The 17,410-nt window shown below is 46.6% G+C and overlaps 1 protein-coding gene across 2 annotated transcripts in view; it reads left to right on the forward strand.

Moving 5' to 3' along the window:
• Positions 1–375: 375 nt before the first annotated feature.
• RNF122 (ring finger protein 122) overlaps positions 376–17,410 on the forward strand; it is a 35,699-nt gene continuing 18,664 nt past the window's right edge. Inside the window, exon 1 of one of the 2 annotated variants that reach the window (XM_048512287.1) lies at positions 376–736. In XM_048512287.1, the coding sequence (XP_048368244.1) occupies positions 712–736 (25 nt within the window). In that variant the 5' untranslated portion in view covers positions 376–711. The remainder of the gene's footprint in view (positions 737–17,410) is intronic. The other variant, XM_048512286.1, reaches the window with a different exon arrangement.

The following is a 17,410-nucleotide window of genomic DNA, read 5'->3' on the forward strand; positions in this document are numbered from 1 at the left end:
GATCCTATCCTTCTTCCAGGATGTTCGGGACAGCATACATCACAGCTCACTAGTTTTAGGATATCTGCCATCCTAAACAAAGTGACACTCTTCTTAAGTCCCTGCAGGGCAGTGGGGTTAGAAGAAATGTGTTGAGCACTGCATGCCAGAAAAAAAAATCAAACCCAGGTTGGAGCCCACTGCCCTACGCTGACCCAACTTCAGTTCTCTCTCGAACCCTTCAGCTCAACAAAGCCAACTGGGGCTGGCACGCCATTGGCTGGGGACCCGCTCCGAAGAGACAGCCTATCCCCACGCGGCTCTTGTTCACAAAACAAAAAAGATCTTAGATATGCAAATAAAATGGTGCAAGCCGGGCCTACCATTGGCTGGCTCGGAGGGGCGGGCCCGACTTGCAAAGGGTCAGTTTCCAAAGCCACAGCCGAATGTCTCCGCCAGTAACCATCCCTTGCACGGGCAGGCGGCGGCGAGAGACTGCTAAAAGGCCTGGGAGAAGCGGAGCGCAGCTCCTCCGGAGCATCAGCCACCTTTCCTTGCAAGTCGCCTCTGTTGTTCCTTCGGAGCCCCCCTTTTCTTGGCTCTCCTTGATGCTGCTGCCGCTGCTGGAGAAAGCGGGGTCTCCAGGGAGCTGGTAGAGCCGCGCGGGGACGGAGGGCGATCACGTTTCCTGCGCATCTGGATTCCTTGCAGAGGGCTGCGCTGGGGACTCTGATGCACCCGTTCCAGTGGTGTAACGGTAAGCCACCGGCGCGGCCAGATGCAGACGGCCCGGGCAGGATCCGCTTTGTGTCGCTTGCCCCCTTGTCCTTCTCAAGCGCTCCGCCCTGGGGGCTAGGGAGGCGAAAGGCGGATTTCTGCCCAGGCAGCCTTTGCAACCGAAATGCGCCCAGATTGCACGGAGGAAGGCGCTGTGGATCGGGGTAAGGGAAAGGATTCCTGGGCGCGAGGCAGCAGGGCTTTCCTGCCTTTGTTTCCACTTTCGGTCTCTTGTTTGCAAACAGCACCTTCTGGCGGCCCGAGCTCGAGCGGTCTGGCCAGCCCAGCCCCGCGCTCTCCTTTTTCCGCCACGCCTGGAAAAGGATTCCCCTTCGCCTCGAGGTTGCACCCAACTCCGAAAGAGCCCTGCTTGGCCTGCCGGGCTCTTTTCCCCTTCGTTCAGCTCCCAATTCTTGCATTGCAGCTCCCAGTGTGATCAAACATCTGCACATTTCGATCACCCGGACTCTCCCGTGCCTGCACGGCCCTTCCCATGGAAGTCACCGGAGTCCCAAGAACGGCTAACGGGTTTCTGCGTCCCTTCGCTAAACTTTTCTTCCCCTCTCAGATCGTGTTCTTGCTCGGGGGACATTTGCAGGGAGGGGGGAGATAAGAGTGAGTGGATTCCCCACCCAAGACTGGAGAGGCCCGCGCGTGGATCAGTAAATGGGATGGGGGGGAGGCCTTTGCACGATTTAGCGTGAGAAGCTTTTACTTAAAAAAAGAAATAACCCTCTTTGAGCCTTGAGGCTGGCTGGCTGGCTGGCTGGCGAGGTTTCTCTCCGAAGGCGTGACAGATGGTGACATGCTTTTTTTCCTGCCGGGGCCGGCGGTTCAATTAAAAACCAGCCGCGCTCGGGCTGGGGAGGAGCCCGAATTAAGGATGCCGGTCGAGGCGCCCTTGCTGCCCACGGCTCCTCCTCCTCCCAGACCCGCCACCCTGTCGGCCAGCTGTGGTTTGGCGTCATTGAACGACGCCCGCAGCCGCTGGGCCATGTGCCCCCCTCCCAACAATGGCAGGGGAGGGGGGCCGGGTTGTTTGGAGGCCGCCCAGGCAGGGAGGAATCAAAGCCTGCCTCGCTATTCACCTCCGCTGCCTCACGTGGCTGTGGCTTTTTATAGCTCTTCAGAGCCAGCGTGGTGTAGTGGTTAAGAGCAAGTGGATTCTAATCTGGAGAACCGGGTTTGATTCCACACTCCTCCACCTGAGGGCCAGAGGCTTATCTGGTAACCCAGATGTGTTTCCACACTCCTACATTCCTGCTGGGTGACCTTGGACTGGTTACAGTTCTCTCAGTACTCTCTCAGCCCCACCTACCTCACAAGGTGTCTGTTGTGGGGAGAGGAAGGGAAAGGAGCTTGTAAGTCACCTTGAGTCTCCTTACAGGAGAGAGAGGTGGGATATAAATCCAAACTCTTCATCTTATTTTCCCCTTCCCGCTTCTATGTTTTCATGTGGAATTGGGTAAGAGTGGTAAAAAGTTATTGGGGCCAGCAGCAACTAATTGCAGAGTATGTTAGAAGAAGATGAGTTTGTGTTTATACCCCGCCATTCTCCCTGGTAAGGAGACTCAAGGCGGCTTACAAACTCCTTTCTCTTCCTCTCCCCACAGCAGACATCTGGTGAGGTAGGTGGGGCTGAGAAAGGGCAGAGAGAACTGGCACTTGCCTAGGGTCACCCAGCAGGCTAAATGTGTAAGAGTGGGGAAACAAACCCAGGTCACCAGATAAGAGTCTGCTGCTTACATGGAGGAGTGGGGAATCAAACCCTGTTCTCCAGATTAGAGTCCACCACTCTTAACCAGTACACCGTGCTGGCAGTCTTAAAAAGAGTTTGAACATCCCCCAAAGCCACTGCTACAGGAAACACAGGGGCCTGAACAATGTGATCCCAAGCAGCCACTAATTTGAACTATCCTTCTAAATCCATAGGGATTTAGGATAGGTTTGCCTGAGTTATTTGTTTGTTTGTTTTGCTATGTTTTGAATCCCCTTGGTCCACAGATGCACATCTTCGTCAGACTATAAGTCTACTCAGAAATAACTTCCACTTTGTTTAGTGGTCTTACACCCAGGAAAGTGTTCTTAGGATTGCTGCTGGAGTCTATTGTGACACCTTTGAAACAAGATGGGGTGTCCCCCCCCCCCCCACACACACACATACATAACATCCTGTGAGCCTTTTGGGGGATGAGTGGGACCAAACCTTGGGACTTTCTGCACGCAAAGGAAATCTGACCGTATTGGCTGGAGAAAAAAAATAGCATGGCTCAAACTCACAGCAGAGATTTGCCCCTTAATGTACTCACAGGAACAACCAGCTAGCCAAAACCTAATGCACGAAGGCCTCCTCCCCTCCATCTGCAAAGACATCTGCTGCCAGTATTACAATGAAAACTGCTGTTGTGCCACTTTGAAGACCACTGATCTACTGTGGCAGAAGGTTTTGTGAGTTCAGACCCCCACACCATCAGATGCACAACAACACACACATGTGTATTCATAAATAATAGAATTTAAAACATTGTGAAACAGGTTCTTTTAAGGCCATCACACTTTACTGCAGAAAATCTAGCAATGTTTAAAATGTCACGATTGTTCTTTATTCCTGTTTTTTTGTTACTTAACAAACATTCTGAAATAGAATTAATAATAACATGAACCTAGTGGTTTGACAGGAGAGTGGGATGTCTGTTGGGGTTTTGTAAGTGTCTGTCACAACTCAGCCATAAAAGGGTTAACTGTTTGTATTTAAACAAGTTGCTGAAGTCACTGTTTATGACCTGATCTATTGATTAGCTATTGGTCAGCCAGATCGCCATTGCTTGCATGTTAATGAGCACATACATCTGAAGTTATAAAGTTAACTCTGTTTCTTTGTTTGAGCAGACACAACACCAGAGAGGAGACACAAGGTAGACGACATCATATGAGACAGCAGATAGGTAGCAAGATGAAAACAACATACAGTAATGTAGATGGGTAACAGGAAAGAAAGGATTTCTTATTTTATCTCCATGTAACCCTCCCTTATAGTTAGTGAACTCATTTATAAAAAGCAACTGAGAATCTGTCTTTTCTGTTCTCCTCTGCTAATATATATGCATATATACCCAACAATGTCTGATAATTTCCCCTGAACTCAGAAGCCAAGTTCTTCATGAATTATTCAACACCCATTTCTTCAGGAGACTCTCTTCTATACAGATCATCCGTCTCAAGCAATGAAGCTTCATTGCTGTAACTTTCAAAGTCCCAAATGAAAACAAATTAGCTGCCCCAAACCTTTCAAATTGGGTGGCCTATAGGTTGAAGTTGAATTTCTGGCCTTAGGATCTAGAAGCACAGATAGAATAGAAGAGTAGATAAGGTGCATTGGGAGCTACTAGTGGTAAATAGCATCCTGGTCTTGTGTTCAAGTTAAAGCAGAGCCTCTGAATCACTGAGCAAGTTCAAGCAATCTGATCTATTCCAGTCTTGGTTCCCTGCCTGCAGAACAGGAATATGAGTGATCTACCTTGGAGGATTGTTCTAAGAATGAGGAAACCATTACTAAAATTAAGGCGGGGTTCAGACTAATCTAAATATGGATTGTGTCCAGCTGAGGACACAATTCGTGCTTGCCTCTGAGCATGTCCAGTGTGCTTTTCCCCTGTTACGCCTGTTAATGTAGCTTTTCCCCAGGTGTAGCTGCCAACTTGTGTTAGAAACTAAGCATGAAATTAATAATTGTATGTGTTCCTAAATAAAAACTTGAGACTTAAACTCTGATGAGCTAACTGACATTTCAAGATGAGTTCAAACTTCTAATTAAGGAAACTACTGACATTTTAACAGAGTGATCCTAAAAGGCTAGCACAGGCATTATGATTTAAGTGTTTGTGAATTAGATCAGGTCCTTGAAATGTGCAAATATTATATCTTTCATGCAAAACGAAAAGTCATCGTTGTCCCCCAACTGCTGCATCCGTGTTTATGTATCAGCCAGCTAAGGACACAATTCATACATTCTGCTCCATGAAATGTCTTCCACAGCAAGTTGGTTTGTCTTTATGGTGCCCTGAGACTCCCTGTTTGTGTTTGCAACAAACTAGCATGACTCTCTCCCTCTGCAGATACTTCCCCAACTTGCTTATTCCATCTTTTTTGTGTTTTTGCTGCCACTGACATCTGTCTTCAGACAGTTTGCCTGAGTTTTTACAAAGCAAAAGATGCCTTGGGCCAGATGCTCAGCGGTGGCATTACACCAGGGTGAGTTTGACAGGGGTTTCGTTTGGAGCAGCCCAACACTCATTTCAGCTGCCAAGTTGTTCAAATCTCAGTTATCCATTCAGGCTGCTCCCATCTGCATCATCATCATCATCATCATCATTATTATTATTATTATTATTATTAATTTTTGTATACTGCCCTCCCCCGAACTGGAGAACGATTTTTGGACCAGCTTTGGCATAACTATTGCTGACTCTCCAGAGAGCAATCACAGTCTACCTGTTGTTCGCTTTCACAAAACGAAATTGCAGCAGCTGCTCACTCATCACACCGGGCTTCATATCCTCCCCAGTTGTCTTTTCCTTTCTCTCTGATCAGTGGTTTATCCATGCCATCTATAGCAATTAGTTAACTCTCCAGGTGAGTAATTAACATCCCTCTAACAGGGTTGTTCTGCTGGTTACGTAGAAGAGAGAAAATACTCCACAACTTAGTTGGGATTTTTTTTTTAAAGTCAGATAGCCAAGTTCTTTTGTTATTGGGTCTTCTAGACCAACCACCACCACCGCAGTGTTCCCTTTCTCCTAATTTCTTTCTTGAACAAGGAGATCCCAGTCTCTGTGTGCTGTAATGGTTAGAGCAGCGGTTCTCAACTTGTGGGTCGCAACCCCTTTGGGGGTCCAACGACCCTTTCACAGGGGTCGCCTAAGACTCTCTGCATCAGTGTTCTCCATCAGTAAAATGGATAAATGTTAGGGTTGGGGATCACCACAACATGAGGAACTGTATTAAAGGGTGGTGGCATTAGGAAGGTTGAGAACCACTGGGTTAGAGGATCATGCTAGGGCTTGGGACACTTGGTTTGAGAGCTACTGACAGCCTTGCTCACCCACCTTGCCATAAGGCTCACTAATCTTGAATGTACCACTTTTTCAACCTAGCCTACCTCACAGGGTGTGAGTGAGGATAAAATGGGAAGGGCATGTCTGCTGCCCAGAACTTCTTGGCAGAAGACCAGTCTAAAAATGTAATAATAATGGCAAAGCAAGTAGGAAAGATGAACAAAGTATCTGCGCAACACTAGGGCACCACATGAGAAACAAAAACTCAGTAGATAAAGCTTTTCCCATCATGGCAATTGGATGCTGGGAAAAGCCTCAGTTGCTTATCAGTCCGTTGTTCAAAAGATGGAAGACTTGCCAGAAAACAAATTAGCAACCCTAATGAGGTCCCAGGGCTTTGATATCTACATACATCTTAATTAGGTCTGGACCTTTAACCTTTCCAGTGTCAGCAGTTTCTGCCCATCTGTTACTTAGTTGAGAAAGTTGGTTCTTGCATGCTCTGAAGTTGGTCGATGCTTCTGAAGTCTGTGCATTTTGTTTTGTTTTTATGCAGAGTTACTCGGTAAACCTAATAGAAGTTGATCATTTATAATTTTTGCTTGGTGAGCAGACTTGTGAATGCTCTGGTTCCTGGCTCGTCAAGGTTGTCTAAGAATTAGTAGGAAATATTTTGGGTGCTGTGTGGTTTCCGGGCTGTATGGCCGTGTTCTAGCAGCATTCTCTCCTGACGTTTCGCCTGCGTCTGTGGCTGGCATCTTCAGAGGATCTGAAGATGCCAGCCACAGATGCAGGCGAAACGTCAGGAGAGAATGCTGCTAGAACACGGCCATACAGCCCGGAAACCACACAGCACCCAAGTGATTCCGGCCGTGAAAGCCTTCGACAGTAGGAAATATTCTTAGGCTGCATTCAGATAACCCTTGAATTTATAAATCGTGGTTTGATCAAATCCTGGTTTAGATGGGATGTCTGAATACAGATGATCCAGGGCTTGTTGGCTGGCACCAAAACTGGGATTTCAAGCTCAAATTGTTAGCTGGACAGTTAGCCTTGGTTTATAATAATAGTCTTTTGTTGTGATTATTAAATTTACAGACTACACAATTTGTTGACTGCTGCCATCCTTCCAACAACCTGTTAACAGTTTTGTTTGGTTTTTGGGCTCAGGGCAGCTTACAACATGTATATAAAACATAAAATCGTCTAAAAATTAAAACAGTAAAATAAATAAATTCCAAAAAAAATACAACTACTTTTTCCAGATGGGGAAGTTACAGCAGTCCTGTAAGGGGTGGAATAAACTCAATAACAGCCAGATAGGAAAATGGAGGGGGGCAGGGGGAGGCCAGGTGGTATTATAGCTGCCTCAACCATACACCTGGTGGAACAACTCTGTCTTACAGGACTTGAGGAATTAAGGTTCTACAGGGCCCTTGTCTCACTAGGCAGAGTGTTTCTCCAGACTGGGGCCAGGGCCAAAAAATAGCCCTGGCTCTGGTTTAGGTTAACCAAACTTCACTGGCACTAGGTACCACCAGTGGATTACTATTCCCAGATCTAAGTGCTCTTTTGGGAATGTACCAGGAGAGATGGCCCGTTAAGTATGTGGGCCCCAGACCGTTTCGGGCTTTGTACATAAGTACAAGCACCTTGAACTATGTCTGGTGCTCCACCTGGAGCTAGTGCAGCTGGCAGAGCACTGGTTGAATATGTGCCTGCCATCAGGACCCTCTCTGCTGTGTTCTGGAGCTAGAGCTATGGAGCCATAGCTAAAGCTATGGAGGCAAGAAGATATCCTCTTTGCTGGAGAGGGGTAAAGAGGTCAGAAGCAAACTAATAAGGGATTGAATATATTCCTCATGGACTAACCAGAGCATTTTGCCTAAACCACTTTTTATCATGAAGGTGCCTAAACAGAACCTCAGAGTGGTTACGATAGTCATTATTGTAGCGTGGGAACAGAATGCTCCTTCCCTTCAGGTGCTTGCGATCACTACGATAGTGTTCCAGTTATTTTTTCTTAAAACATGGGCATGATGCCTCGCATCTATGAGCAGTTCCAAGAAATATGGAAACCTTTAATCACTTCTTCAATAACAGTGTTAAGCAAAATTGTAACAGTCAATACCATGCTCTGTCTTGTGGAATGCTGGCAATAGAAATAAAAATGCGTACTCCCAAGTTTTTGATTCACCACCTCCTGGCTCCATCTGCTTTTTGAAAGTTCTCTGGGAGACACTGACCTGCCATCCAGATGTGCTTTGTGAACCCCCACCCAGCCCCCACCAAAGACTCGTGACTCCACTAAATAAAACCTGTCATGTGCTTTACCCCTAAGCAGAGTTGAATGAATAATCAGAAGACTAATGCGATGGGACCCTGTGGGCATGACCTTGGCCCATGGTGAGTTCAAACACAGCTTGCCCGCTGCAGAATAGAATGGGAGGGTTTTATCATTTTGTGCTGAGCAAGCTCATGGTTGGCTGGCAGCTGAAAGGGACAATTGCAAGGGAGAGTCAGAGGAAGGTTTAATTGAACATCAAAAAGTGCCCTGTGGAATCAGACCAATCATGCTAATCACAGTTGCTAACCAGATGCCCCAGAGAATTGCGCAAGTAGAACAGAAAGGTAGTAATCCTCCCACAAGAGCCAAAGAGGTACACAGCTGGATCAGGCCAGTGGTTTGCATAGTCCAGTATCCTGTTTTGCACAGTGGCCACAGTTATCCTGGATGGCAGATGAACTAGGCAGATGAACTAGGCCTGTGCCCTTAGTGCTGGCATTGAAGTTCCCTTTAGTTATCAGAGGCCCATTATGCATGGCAAGCTTGCTGCGGTCCCAAATAGAATTTGCCGCAGAGTCTTTTGTTTTAGGGCACATTGGCTATTATTATCGACTGCCCCTTCCCCCCCCCCCCCCATGGTTTCTCACCCTCTTTGCAGCAAGGCAGGCTGATGGACTTAAGAGGGCGAGGGGATCCACCATTTTGACATGTCACCAATGGAGAAAAGGCACCAAAAAGCCGCCCCCTTCACAAAAAGAAACATGATTTTTCCATTGGTGCACCATGTTCATATCAATATATTTATTTTTAAACATTTGAATGCAGGATCACTGTTTGTTCAGCACCAAGTCACTGACACTCTTCTGTGGCGGGAAGGGAGGGGGGAGTAATGGTGGTGTGCCCAATCACAAAGGGATGGGAGCCGCCTTTTCTCAATCTCTCCAGATTCCTGATCATTCTTTCCCCAGTGTGCCAGAGAAGCCCAGACATTTAAGATTGTTAAAAGGAAGGCATCAGCAACAGGGAGGAGGCTAAGACTGAAGGCGTGGAAGGACTGTGGGAGGGGTGAAGGTAGGTTGGCTGGCTGTGGCAGAGGAAAGATGCATGGGACAAAGCTGTGCTCACTGGCAAATTTGCCCCACTGTGATCAGTAAGGATATTAAAGTCGCGCTACAAGTGGTCGTGCTTGCAGCAGGGAGAATGCAAAGTAAAAGTGGGGCCCAGGAAGATACATCCGTACAAGAAATCTTGCAGTGACTGACATTCACTCCGGCAGCGTGGCAGAAACCTTGTGCATAATTTGCCATAGCTATTAGCCTTTTCTCCATGAGTCTTTTTAATCCCTTTTAAAGCCATCTACATTAGTGGCCATTTCTATGTCTTCCTGTGTTTTGCTACCCCAGCAACTGTTAGTTAATGACCAGACTACATCTGAGCATCAAGAGTTCCCTTTAGCCATAATGGGTAATAATCATAGATATGTCTCCTCTCCATGAGTTCATCTAATCCCCTTTTTAAAAATCCCTCCTAGCCTTTTTCATATATTGCATGTACATGTGTTCGGCTTATGCTTGCAGTATGCACAAAAAGACTATGCATGTATGTATGCTTTGGTGTATTCCTTTGATGTATTGAAATCCCCTCTTTGCTGTGGAAGTTTTGGATCTGCAGCAGGGAGAAAGGTGGGGTGAAAAAACCTACAGAAAAAAATCTGCTGCCTGTGAAACTCTCTTCCCTAATTTTTGCTGGCCATGAAGCTGCTAAAGGCATAACTATCCTGCCAGAAAAAAGAACAAGTTGGCAGCACTAGCATGCTTGGATTTCTTGCTTGAAAATGGTTATGGAGAGGTTTGGCAAGCTGTTGATTCATGCATGCCTGTTAAAAGTTCCCTGTTCTTTTCCTCTCTTCCTCCCACCCTGCAGTTTCTTACTGATTTATGACAAATGCAGACAATATCTAGGTCACTGCGCTACACAATGAAGCGAACTTCTTTCTTTGTTGTTGTTGTTGTTGCCAGAAACTGGGTGGCTTTTTTTCCTTTTTGAAGGTCTTTCCTTGTTGGGAGAAGAATAGCACTCCACTTAGGAATGACATGAATAGGTACTCCAGCTTGTTGATACAAACAAACCAGGGCAGCTTCAAGCTGTTGTCTCCACTTTGATTTCTTAGGTTCTAAATGTGTTTTTCTTCACCTTTGCCAAGCAAAGGGAAAAAAAGCCAGTCTTTCCTGACCCTTTGCATTGGGGCTGGCGAGAGCTTGCTTACGCTGCCTTCTTACCAGATCACTCCACAGTAAGTGGTGTGAAACTGATCATCTCAGTCCACAATAAACCTTGGATAACTACAGGCTTCTGTGTTGGCTCTCATATGCCCGTTGTGAGCCTGTGCTGGCTGTGAGAAGATCAGGGATGCAGTGTCTTCATAGGTCGTATTTCCAAAGAGATCTGGGAGATTGTAACCCACCTTTTACCAGGTCAGAGCACTGTTCCATCTAATTGAGTCCTGTCTGTTTTCAGACAGGCATCAGATCTCCAAGGTTTTGCCCAACAGGCGAAGCCCTCATACTGATGATTGAACCTGGGATCTTCTTCATGCAAAATGCATGTTCTACCACTGAGCCACTTCCTGTCTTGAGTTGCCAAGTCAGGCCTTGCCAAGTCTGACTGGTATCTGCTATCCAGGGTCTTTACAGCACCTTCTACCTAGCATCCATTAGCTGGAGTTGCTGAGGATTTCACCAGGATGTTCTGCTTGCAAAAGAGGAGCTTTACCCCTGAGCCATAATAGCTCTGCTTAGCCAGCAGCAGTTTAGTATTTATGTACTGCTGGCAAACTGACTAGTCACTTGATTATGTTTCCCCTAGGAATGTTGGAAGAGGCATGGCAAATAGTTTGCTGGAAGTGTGTAACATCGTCTTCCTGGTCCTGAACATCTAAATGGAATGCTCCCCCCCCCCCTCCCCCAAAGGTCTCATTCCTTATATAATAAGATTGGGGAATGGGGGAGGAAGAAATGTGAAGTTTTCCCTATACATTGTCAGTTTTATTCATAGGAATAAAAGAAGGGGTGGGTAACAGTTCCAGGAAGGCAGAGTCACACACTGTGTTGCCAACCAGCTTTCTGCAGGTGACACTGTTGCACAAGTCAGTTCATCCTAGAAAGGAATGAATCTGTTGGCCCAGATACAAGCACTTGGGGAAGAAAAAACAGAAGGGGCAACATTGTGGCAATGCAGCCATTTGGGAGGAATGTCTGGATTTTCCAACCTGGTTCACATCTGCCAAAGAATGAGGTAATAATAAAATAATAAGAACAGCCCCATTTTAGAGTTGTAGAGGGAGTTTCTTACAAATGGGAAACGACCATTTGCTTTTGGTTAGGTTATTGGACAAGTATCTGGAAGAACCAAGTTTGAATCTCCACTTGTGTCATGGAAGCTTGCAGGCCCAGTCACGCAAACTGTCAAACCTAACCTGCCTCACAGGATAAAATGGAAGGGAATTATGTAAGCTGGGTCTCCACCGGAGAGAAAAGTGGAGTGTGAATTCCCACCCACTTCTCTAGATACAAGTAGGAATGGAGAACTCTTACTGAACTGACACTCTGTTTACACAGTTATGGCTGCTGTTTTTAATGCAAAGGAATCTGCTCTCTTTGTTCTGAAATGACATAGTGCCTTGTGCTTACCTTGATATCCTGTATGTGTGAATTGGGCCTCTGGAATAAATGAATGAGTAAATAGCATTGATAACAGTGTCTCTGTTATTTGCTATGTGGGAATATAAGTTGGCCAGTACTTTTCTTCATGGTGGCAGGCAAAGCAAAGAGGTACAGTGACCTAACAGAGCTATGCAAGATTTTGCAGCAGTAGACAATTTATTGCTTAAGTTAATCCAAGATCAAATGCAAGGAGTCTAGGTGCTCCCTTAGGGGAGTAGCTTTAGAAAAAGAAGAGTTTGGATTTATATCCCACCTCTCTCTCCTGTAAGGAGACTCAAGGTGGCTTATGAGCTCCTTTCCCTTCCTTTCCCCACAACAGACACTTTGTGAGGTAGTTGGGGCTGAGAGAGTTCCAAGGAACTGTAACTAGCTCACCCAGCAGGAATGTAGGAGTGTGGAAACACACCTAGTTCACCAGATAAGCCTCTACCACTCAGGTGGAGGAGTGGGAAATCAAACCCGGTTCTCCAGATTAGAATCCACCTGTTCCTAACTATTGTATGCTGGCTCTCCTTTGGAGTGCCCTTGGACTCCCAAGAGAGGCTGTAGTTGTGGTCCCATCCCACACCCCCTTTCACCATCTGCTATAAGCAGTAGATAATAGTGAAAGAACAGTGCGGGAGTAGAGTTGTCTCCAGATGCTTTTAATAGGTTTTGTTTCCAGATGAATTTTTAGCAGCCCGACAACTGTACTACAGCTGTCTGAAGTCATTTTTATTAATTGGCAATGCATCTGGATTTTGAGGGCGATCTGGTTGCAACATGTGTCACCCCATTGATCTCTAGGGTTGATTCGGCTGATCTGGCTGTCTGCCTCCCTCCCTCCATGTGTGCCCCTCCCAAAGCTGCTCACTGAATGGAAGAGGACAACCACCCCAGATAGGAGTGCACTGTTCTTTGGTCAAGGGTAGATAATAATTGGTGAGGCATCAGAGATGGTGTCCAGAGCGACTGATTGCGTATATGGTGCTCTTTCACCATGGATGATACAAGAGCACTCTGGCCCCGGAAACTAATTTACAGTGCAGTACTCATTGCTGAAATGCTTCCTGATTATTTCTGGGGTCCCTCTTTTCTCACACTTACACCATTTAGCTGGACTTCATGATTTTTCCTTCTATCCTATGAGCCCTGATATAACTGAAGGGAATGTTCCATCCCGTTATAAATGGGTGACTACTAAGTTTTTTGGTTCATCAGGTCTTAACCCTGTGTTTCTCACAATCTGCTTCTCCCGGTAATTGCAGAGGAAGTGAGAGAAGAGGTTGGCTTGTTCATAGTGCTGGGCAAATTCAGTTGAGAATTGAACTTAACTCACTAGGTTATTTTCCTGAGGGGAAGAATCAGAAAATAGGGCTTTTTCTTAGCTCAGTTCAGACCCTGTTCAGATTCACAGTAAATCTGGGATGTAACAGGGCCAGTATCCTATCCTACATACTTTCCTCTGAACTCCATAATGTCCTTACTGGCTGAGCTGCAATCCAAGCTTGAGCAGAGCTCAGAAGCTGCAAGTGCTCTTCTCAGATTGGAGGCATGTGTTCGGAGTCCCCACAGTTCATCTGCCGAACCAGAAAATTACAGGCTGAGTTATGATGTGTTTCTTTTCAAGCTGCCAGGCCGCCCAAAGTTTCCTTTTGAATTCCAAAGCTCTGAGGCTAGAGTTTCATTTCATCATTCCACAAAAGGCCCAGGCTGCAGTCTTGCATGTAGGAGTAACCCCCACTGAATTCAGTGAGACTTACATATGGTACATAGGATTTGGCTGAGCCGCAGCTCAATTGTTGACGTAAATGAAGTTCTGAAGCTCCCAGGCTGCTGTTCTTCCTGCAGGTCTTTACTTTGATTTGATGCAGCAGGCAGACCAAAAGGTATTGGGGTCTGATAGGACAGCACTATTCCTGAGGAGGAAATGTGATCCCCATTGTGGCAGCTGCTTATAAATTTCCTGAGGCCAGCTTGCTGGCTGAACCTTGGGATTAAAAATCCAAAGATGTTTGGTGGAATGGGGGAGGGGCATACAAGGAATTACGGGTTGTTCCCTACACACTGAGTAGCCACCTGTTGAGCTCATGCCAAGAAGGTAAAATCACAGCCATGCACCCTCTCTTGGACTCATCTCCCTGTGGATATGGGGGAGCAACCCTTCCCTTTTCCTTGAAAACTGGAACCCAACTGCATTTCTTCCCTACAGCAAAGAATCCATCTGAGCTTTCTCCATCTTCAGTGAACAAGGTCCTTGAAAAGAGATCACAAGGCCTTGTCTCGCATCTGCAGGGAATGGCCAGTTGGAGCCAGTTGCCACCATTAGAGAATGGGGCAAGGTTTGGAAACTTCCAGCATTTTGTGCTGGGCCCCATCTCCCTGGCAGCCATTTTGGGGTAGAGCTCACTGGCCTTTCTCAAAATTCCAGAAATACTCACAGGCTCAGCAGAATTGGAGGCCCTGTTACAGGAGCTTTAGTTGAGTGTCTTGCATGCATTATTTGGAAGTGGGGCTAGCCTGGTCTCGTCAGAAGCTAAGCAGGGTCAGCCCTTGTTAGAAATTGTACGGGCAATCTCCAAGGACTGCTGGGGTCATTTTTGAACATCTCTTGCCTTGAAAACCTTGTGCAATTGCTGTAAGTCAGCTATGACTTGACAGCATGCACACATAAATTTGTAGCAACCCCAGCAAGGGGCTTTCAAGGCAAGTGAGAAGCAGAGGTGGTTTGCTGTTGCCTGCCTGCTCAGAGCCTTCCTAGGAGGTCTCCCGTTCAAGAACTGACCCATATATCTGATATCTGATAAGATTGACAAGATTGAGCTGTGTCATGCTGCCTTCTCTCTAGGTGGGTTTTGTGGAGGATCAGTGTTATTGAACAAAGGGACTGTGTGGTCTTGCTGACTTTGTCTAGTGTGATCACCACGAGAGGGAAGTGACCAAGGATTCTTCTTCATATTGTTCCAGTGATAAATGGCAGCTGGCAAAATGGAAATGGCTGTCAACCCTGGTTCTACAGCTGTAGTTGCTAGTCCTCATAGAATCATAGAGTTGGAAGAGACCCCAAGGGCCATCAAACCCAGCCCCCTGTATTGCAGGAACACACAATCAAAGCACTCCCAACGTATGTTCATCCAGCCTCTGTTTAAAAACCTCCAAAGAAGGAGAATCCAGAACTCTCTGAGGCAGTGAATTCCACTGTTGAACAACCATGATGGTCAAGAAGTTCTTCCTAATGTTTAGGTGGAATCTCTTTTCCTCCACCTTGAATCTATTACTCCGTGTCCTAGTCTCTGAGGCAGCAGAAGACAAGCTTGCTCCCTCTTTGACATGGCATCCCTTCAAATATTTAAACATAGCTATCATGTCCCTCCTTAACCTTCGCTTCCCCAGACTAAACATCCCCAGCTCCCTAAGCCTCTCTTCCTGGGACATGGACTCCAGACCTCTTACCTGATACATGATAGGCCATATATCAGAAAATATTGCTCCTCTGAATGGTTGGCTTCTTGGAGTGGATCTGTGCAGCTGTATTTTGGTGAGGAAGCATCTTGTGGCTTCAAAAAGCCACTGAAACAGGAAACCCTTCATGTTATCCAGGGCACCTATGATTTCCCATTGCTTCACCTCTATTTCTGGTTTGGCACTACAGTAGCTGCTTCAGATTCTGGAAAGGGGATATCTGTCCCTGTGGGAGATGGATATTTTTGGAATTGTGGCCTGGCCTTATGCCTTCCAATTTCCAAAATATTACAGAAAGCAGTGACCTCCAGCAAATGAGAGGCTGTCTGTATTGGCCATCTTTCAAGGGCTAGACTTCAGGATGTATCAACTGCAGGTGGTATAGCCTTTCCCTCCAGCCAGGTGATGGCCCTGTTCGGGTTTTTAGGGCTGTGACATCAGTTAAAAGGTGCCCCTGCATTCCCTGCACTGTATGCACTGACAGGGTAATCATATCACTTGACAGGCAATGTAGGGTTGTAATCATATTTTCAGACTAAGACTGCATATTTTAGAATAAAGATTTCAGCCAGCGAACAGAACTAGGATTTCAGCCCACTCTTCTCCACATAGAAATCATCCTTCAGATCACAGTCCCACCACCTGGAAAATACACAAAACAGCAATCTTGCTGAAGTTAAAACAGGGCTAAAACTGGTTAGCCCGTGGATGGAAGACCTCTGTGGAAAACACTCTAAGGTCGCTGCACATTCCATGAGAGTTGGTAGGGGGGAGCTTGTTGGGCTAGAATTTGGGGGATCTAGCTTCAAGTCTCTTCGCTGTCACAAAGCTTCGCAGGTGATCTTGGGCCAGTCACACCCTTCCTCTCAGCCTAATTTCCTTCTCAGGATTGTTGAGAAGATAAAATGGGGAAATGGGAACCATGAATGCCACTTGAACCCCTCAGCGAAGAGTGTGATGGAAAATGTAGTCAATAAAGAGACTCTCACCAGCAGGGTGAGATATTGAACTGAGGAACTGACGAAAGGCTCCAGCTTGCAAACATCAACAATTTGCTTCGGAAAATCCATTTTTTGGCAGCATCCCTGTGGCAAATGGATTGTCGACTCAAGTGCATAAGATATGAAAGCTGGAGGGAACAGCTTGGTAAATGAGAACAGAACTCCTACCAGCTACAGGGCTGATTGCAGAGCTACACCAGCCTACGTAGGTTTGCATTGTGAGTGTCATTTTCCCACCCCTGTGCCCATACATTTGCAATGTCATTCCTCTAAGCAAGATTGATTTTAGTTACTTTATGTATGCCATGGCTCCCCCCCCCCCCATTTTGTTCTCACAACCACCACCCTTTGAGGTAGGTGAGGCTGAGAGTGTGTGACGGTTCAAAGATCACCCAAGAAACTTCCACAGCAGAGTGGGAATTTGAACCAGGTCTGCCAGAACCAACCCAAACATGCAGAACAGAGACGTAGCTCCAAGGGGGCCAGGAGGTGTGCAACGCACCGGGCACACACCCCTGTGTGGTGTGGCAAGGGCATTCCGGGGGTGGAGGACGCACCAGCACACCGGACGCTTTCCCCCCTTGCTATGCCTCTGATGCAGAATGAATAGGGATCCTCCAACAGGCTGAGGTGGATTCTGCACAGCAAATGTATAACGTGTTGCAGTCGTTATAAAAGGAACCCATTTTCCTTTTTTTTCATCCACGTGCTGGCCATAGAGGCAGCAGTTGGAGCCCCTGGAAACAAACCAGGTTCCTTTCATGCCTTCACACGGAAATGCTGCTCTCTTTTTTTAAAAATTCCTGCAACACGTGCATAGCTGAGCAGCCATACAGAAATGAATTCCTGCAGCCATACCGATCGTCCCAAAGTGCAATCAGCTGCACCTGTGTAACTATGCATGTGCGACACACAAAATAAAAAAGGAAAAAGAGATCTCCCTACAATGACAGGTCAATAATGAGTGTGTTGCTGTACATCGGTCATACTTGCTGCCACGGGGAGAAAAGATGCTTGGGGGACTGTGTGCCCTGTGCGGCCCACAGAGAATCTACCCACAACGTGCTGGGTGATCCGCACAGAATGGCAGGCGGGTGCATTCTCCCCAGTGGAGGACAGTAGGAGCTTACAATGACTGGGTGGGAGGGA

Source organism: Sphaerodactylus townsendi, linkage group LG12 (assembly GCF_021028975.2).
Source record: "Sphaerodactylus townsendi isolate TG3544 linkage group LG12, MPM_Stown_v2.3, whole genome shotgun sequence".
NCBI lineage: Eukaryota > Metazoa > Chordata > Lepidosauria > Squamata > Sphaerodactylidae > Sphaerodactylus > Sphaerodactylus townsendi.